The following is a 6,170-nucleotide window of genomic DNA, read 5'->3' as shown; positions in this document are numbered from 1 at the left end:
TTTCTCAAAAAGGCAAAGGAAAATGGAGGAATAAAATCATAAGGAGAAAGAGACTTGCTGCTCTTAGAAGGAAAAATAGGGTTCCAATATCGGAGGATGAGATTGACGTTGACGACGAGGTTAACAGTTTTATTAGAGACGGCCATGTTGATCGATTTTGGGAAGCCGATTCTTCTTATGGGGATTGGACGGAAGGCTCTGTCCTAGTGGAGGACTCTCAGCCTACCTCCCCTGCACCTTACTCTCAGCAAGAGATCGACAAAGAGGTAGAAGAGACGTTACGAGTTGGTGCATCAGTGGGCTTAGTGGTGAATAACGCTAGAAATTTAGTTGAAGATCTGGTCAAAGAGACTAAGGGGTTCATTGACCATCAATGAATCTTGCAACTACAAATATTAGGGGGGCGGGTAGATCGTCTGAAGCCAAGGCATCGATGATCAGAAGATTGATTAAGGAGAATAATGTGGCTTTTTACGCTATTCAGGAGACACAACTTTCAAATATTACCAGTTCTCAAATCGGCAGACTTTGGGATAATTCAGCAGTGGATTTTGCTATTGCGGATGCGGTCGGTCGCTCAGGAGGTTTTATTTCATTATGGAATCCATCTATTTTTAACGTGAATTTGAGAATTATAAAACAAAATTTTATCATTGTGGGTGGGAAAATCACTGGTCTAGATGAGGAATTTTTCATAGTGAATGTTTATGCCCCCAATGATGATAGCAAAAGAAAACATCTATGGATTGATCTGCTGGAAGTCAGGGAATCGTTTGATGGAATTTTTATCTTCCTTGGTGATTTCAACGAGGTGCGGTCACAAGAAGATAGGTTAAACTCCGTCTTTAACCCGAATAACGCCTTGGTTTTCAACAATTTCATAAGATCGGCGGGCCTGTCAGAATACAACATGGGAGGTGCAAAGTTCACTTATATCAATTCGGATGGGTCGAAACAAAGTAAACTCGACAGAATCCTAGTCTGCGACGGATTCATGGAGAAATGGCCTAATGCTAGACTAACGGCCCTTCCGAGAGAAAAATTGGACCACAGACCTGTCATTCTCCAGGTAAAGTTCGATGACTTCGGCCCAATACCTTTCCGATTCTTCAATTCCTGGCTCCAAGACTCGGAGCTAGCCGAGATGGTTAAGTCAGAATTGTCCAGCAGTCAAAAGCTTCACACACATGGTCTTTCCTTGGCTGAATGTCTTAAAAGGCTCAAGGAAAGAATTAAAGAATGGAGAAGAAAAAAAAAGAGGAGGAAAATAAACTGATCGGTGAATCAAGAACTCTAGTCAACGATTTAGAAACAAAAGCTGAGTCTGGGCCGTTAAATGAGGAGGAAAAAAAGAAAAGATTTGAAGCCATAGATTTTATTGCTGGCTGGGAATCAAGGAAGCTGGAAGAATTGAAAATTAAGGCTAGAGCATCATGGGTTCAAAACGGAGATGATAACTCGTCTTTATTCCACAAGTGGGTTAATTGCAACAATGCGAAAAATCGTATTAACGGAATTCTGGTAGATGATACATGGGTGACTGCGGCGGAGGAAATAAAAAAGGCGTTCTTCGAATTTTTTAGCTCAAAATTCAAGGAACCCCTGGCAAAGAGACCACGTATCAGCGGCACTGGTTTCAAAAAACTATCACTAGAGGAAGGCGAAGCACTAATCAGGCCGTTTACAAAAGAGGAAATTAAAGGTGCTGTCTGGGATTGTGACGGTGAAAAGGCGCCGGGTCCTGATGGGTTCACCTTTGGATTCTTAAAAAAGTTCTGGGGGGAATTCGAGTCTCCGCTATTCGAAGTACTCAAAGAATTTCACTCCCACGGTTCGATATGCAAAGCTCACGGTGCTTCTTTCATCTCTCTCATCCCTAAGTCGCACGACCCCAGGACCCCGAACGATTTTAGGCCTATCTCCTTGATTGGCTTGGTACATAAGGTAATATCCAAAGTGCTCTCGAATAGGCTTGTCTCGGTCATCGATGTTCTAGTCTCTCCTGTTCAAACGGCTTTCTTGGGGGGTAAAAATATTGTGGACAGCCCGCTTATCTTAAACGAAATGTTTGCATGGGTTAAAAAGTCTAAAAAACAGGCTGCGTTCTTTAAAGTCGACCTAGAAAAGGCATACGATACCCTCAATTGGAAATTCCTTATTACGATTTTACACCACATGGGATTTCCACCTAAGTGGCGTTGCTGGATTATGGGAATATTGTATGCGGGGTCGGCCAGGGTACTTGTTAATGGGTCACCTACGGGTAGTTTCAATATGGAACGTGGGCTTAGGCAAGGGGACCCCATCTCACCGTTTTTGTTCATTTTAGCGTTAGAGTCCCTTAACGTCATTATGAACAAAGCGGTTGAGGACGGTCTTGTCGGTGGGATAAGATTACCTAACGGAGGCCCTTTAATTTCGCACCTTTTCTACGCCGATGATGTGGTGTTTGTGAACGATGGTAACTTGGAGCATATGAAAAACCTGGCACGGATCATGCATTGTTTTTATTTGGCTTCAGGTCTTAGGGTCAGTCAATCTAAAAGTAAGGTATACGGGGTCGGGTTGGACGATTCGAGAATGGAGGACATCGCAAAAGCGCTTAATTGCAATGTGGGATCTTTCCCTTTTACTTATCTTGGTATGGTGGTCGGCTCCAACATGAATAGACTTGGTAATTGGAAACCCGTGGTAGATCGTTTTAACTCTAAACTGTCCAGGTGGAAAGCAAAATATCTATCACTAGCAGGAAGAGTTACATTGGCGAAAGCGGTTTTGGGTAACCTTCCCACATATTACCTCTCATTATATAAAGCTCCATCTAAAGTTATTAACACACTTGAAGGCATTCGGAGAAGATTTGTTTGGGGGGGAGTAAGTTCGACCAAAAAAATCAGATGGATTAAATGGGAAAAACTGGTGGCGTCAAAGAAGCTGGACGGGTTGGGTTTGGGGAGCATTAGAGACGCAAACCTGGCTCTACTAATCAAATGGTGGTGGAGACTAAGGGAAGACGAAAATCAACTTTGGGTAAGGGTGATAAAAGCGATTCACGGGAGATGCTGGAAAAAAGAAATCATTCCAATCAATAAGTCATTAACAGGGGTGTGGAAAAACATTGGGGCAATCCACAAGGAATTCCAAAAAAGAAATGTAAACATTGACAACAAATTGAGATGCAAAGTGGGAAAAGGGAACAAAGTAAGGTTCTGGGAAGATTTGTGGATAGGAAATAAAAAACTCAAAGAAGATTTCCCACTGTTGTATAAAATGGTGGCCAAGAAAAATGCTACTGTACATGAGAATTACAAGAGGTGGGGTTCTAATATTGTTTGGCATTGGGATTGGAAATCTAAACCATCAAACAGCGAGAGTTGGGTGGAATTCTTACGGCTTTTCGAAATTCTTAACAACAAAAGCATGAATGATTCGAATGATGCGTGGGGTTGGGAAACGGAAAGAGACAGTCTATTTTCGGTAAAAGCGGTAAGAAATGACCTCGGTGCTGCGACTTATCAAAGCGACGGAGAACCGATTATGAAGTGGTGCGGATGGGCAACGGCAAAAGCGAACACATTGGCCTGGAGGAGTATATCGGGAAGGATTCCCACGCGTGTAGAACTAGCAAAAAGAGGTGTACAGGTCGGGTCCGTGATGTGTCCTTTTTGTGGCTATTCGGAGGAAACGGCGGATCACATCTTTGTCACATGCATAACGGCTAAAACCATATGGTGGCTCGTCGGAGTTTGGCTGGAAAACATGGGTTTATCCGCTTGCGTGACGGTCAAAGACATTCTCGCTGTGGCATGGGAGATTAACTTACCGACCGTACAAAAGAAGGCTTTTTATTGTGTGATCATGGCGGCTTTATGGAACATATGGATTCAAAGGAACGAGAGGATCTTTAATAACGCTTATAAGTCATACTCAACAATTGTAGAAGATATCAAAGAATGTTCTCTTCTTTGGCTTAAACATAGAGGCCAAAGGAAGGATATTGCGAGAGATCTTTGGTTTAGTTTGGGCGTGAAAGGAATTATAATTAGGTGATAGATGTCCGTTACTTGTATGCATTTTCTAGCTCCTGGCTAGAAATTATATTTGTAACTGTTTTTTGAAGTAATGAGTTGATCCTCTTTTCCGTTAAAAAAAAAAATCTCTCTCTCTCTCTCTCTCTCTCTCTCTCTCTCTCTCTCTCTCTCCGTTTTCAATGCAACCAACCCCTAAATCACCTAAATCAAAATTACATTTTCATATCTAATTGTTTTAGGAAGAAGAAGATACATACATAACTCTGTGCAGCCTACAGTTAATGGCTCAAATCGCAACGGTTCACATCGTAGTAATGGTAGTCCGATTTCGAGGTCTGCTATGATCAGGCGACAGTTGTCAAGAGGGTTCAGGAAATAGAGAAGCAGGCCTTCTTCGAAACAAGCCGCCCTTCTTGCTTCTCGTTCTGGTGCGCACTCACACAATTAAGTCAATTAGAAAATAATTTAGAAATCATATCAAAGTCGTAACTGAAGGATCCCCAAATACAACCTACCTCTAGTTCGACTTTATCTTTCAAACATTTGTTAGCTCCAGCTTTAATTCTGAATGACTTGTTTCAAACGATTTAACTTGCTTTTTGACATCATCCAACTCTTTTCTTAACATTTCATTATGTTGGATTGTTGTTGCTGCAAATGATTCTGCATATGCTCTAGCATCCTGACACGTTTCAACAGCTTATTTACAATTCTAATCAATTTAAAACAGTGTTTAAACATGCAACATGACAAAACTAAAACTAAAACATGTTCAATTGTTAATCTCAGCTCCAATTCCATACACTTTTTCTTCCCAATCCCGTTGCACATCACTAGATCTTTCCCTACGATGGTGTAATTGACGCGGATTCCGAGACCAGATCTGAAGGTGAAGGCGGTGCACTAGGGCTTCGTACCGGTAGTGGTAAAAGGCAGTGGTGGTTGCAGAGAGTAGAAGTTTCGGCTAACAGATCTGATAGTAGTTTGGCAATGGTGGTGGTTCTCGCAGATTAGGAAGGAGATGGGGGTGGGGGTGGGGGTGTGGCGATCTGTATGGAGGTGGTGGTGTGGTGTGTGGCTGATTCAGGTGAATTATTCTTTTCTATTGCAGACAATATATATACGATTTAGGGAAAACGGTGAAAAGTGTGAGAACGGTGAGAACGGTTATGGATCGTTGGATCAAAACAATCTGTGGACTAAATTGGAGCGGTTGCGTTATCGTAAATATAACATCAGTTTTATTACTAGAATGTGCTTCATTAAGGATAAAAAGGGTAAACATACTTTCATATATAAAATGCCATTGAAAATATAAAACGCCAAACAAATACAAAACGTCAATTTTATTACTGCGTAGTTTTTTCTGTGTTTTAGTTAAGTTCTTAGCCTACAAAAACGTCATAAAACGTAAAATGCCATTTTAAAATATAAATGCCAAGCCTGAGAGATGGGACGTTTATCAGGCTTAACAGATAAAGCTGAGCAAAAACGGATACTTTGTTAATTGCATTTATTGTTATAATAATATCCCGCCTAAACTACGCGTCAAAAACATCTTATAAAGAGAAACATCTCAGCACCTTCTGTTGATCACACCAAAAAAACGCAAAATCACAATGGTTCCTAAATACCACTCACTGTAAAACGCCAAAAAGTTAGAAAAATCAACGATGGCAAACATCGTTTCTTGGATACTCAGTAATGTTCTACATGAAGTTTCGCTGAATGGTTTGTTAGGTGAAGGGATTAAGATTTTGCTGCATGAGATGGACAAATTTCAAGAAAAAGAAACTGACGACACTGATGTGTCATTTTGTCTTCTTTGTTCTTGAAGAAGGTTTGGATGAGGAGAAGAGACCGATTCTAGTATAAATGCTATTTTGGACTCGATGATGATAATGAAGTTGACGGGCAACAGCATCCACCCATACGGCGTCGATCTATGTCTCCAACATCCAGAAACCCACTGCAACACACGAACAACAGAAAACCACACCAAAACAAAAACGTCATTTATTTGGGACAGTTCTTGTAGTTTCAAAAGAAGAAAGACACTGATGACAGTGAAGATTTGGAAGATAAATTGCTTCTATTTTTTTTAATTTTCTTTTTCTGTTATTTGTTATGTAATTTTCA

General features: G+C 40.9%; 1 protein-coding gene and 1 long non-coding RNA gene across 2 annotated transcripts; one reads left to right on the top strand and one right to left on the bottom strand.

The window, feature by feature from the left end:
- The first annotated feature begins 373 nt into the window (after window positions 1-373).
- LOC110893098 lies at window positions 374-1,236 on the top strand. The gene is made up of 2 exons (XM_022140219.1): window positions 374-1,069; window positions 1,219-1,236. Exons 1-2 carry the CDS (start codon window positions 374-376, stop codon window positions 1,234-1,236), a joined length of 714 nt encoding a protein of 237 aa, XP_021995911.1.
- A 2,926-nt stretch (window positions 1,237-4,162) lies between these two features.
- Window positions 4,163-5,093, bottom strand: LOC110896843. Its single transcript, XR_002568213.2, has 3 exons — window positions 4,835-5,093; window positions 4,547-4,713; window positions 4,163-4,456 (listed from the first exon to the last, which is right to left on the bottom strand). It is a non-coding gene; the product is annotated as an uncharacterized LOC110896843 (long non-coding RNA).
- Between the last annotated feature and the right edge of the window lie 1,077 nt (window positions 5,094-6,170).

This window comes from Helianthus annuus, chromosome 12, assembly GCF_002127325.2.
Source record: "Helianthus annuus cultivar XRQ/B chromosome 12, HanXRQr2.0-SUNRISE, whole genome shotgun sequence".
Lineage (NCBI taxonomy): Eukaryota > Viridiplantae > Streptophyta > Magnoliopsida > Asterales > Asteraceae > Helianthus > Helianthus annuus.
The sequence above is the reverse complement of the archived record's forward strand: the minus strand, read 5'-3'. Positions and strand labels throughout refer to the sequence as shown.

Excerpts from the sequence above, each read along its gene's own strand:
- LOC110893098 (XM_022140219.1), top strand. The coding sequence starts at position 374 with ATGAATCTTGCAACTACAAATATTAGGGGGGCGGGTAGATCGTCTGAA.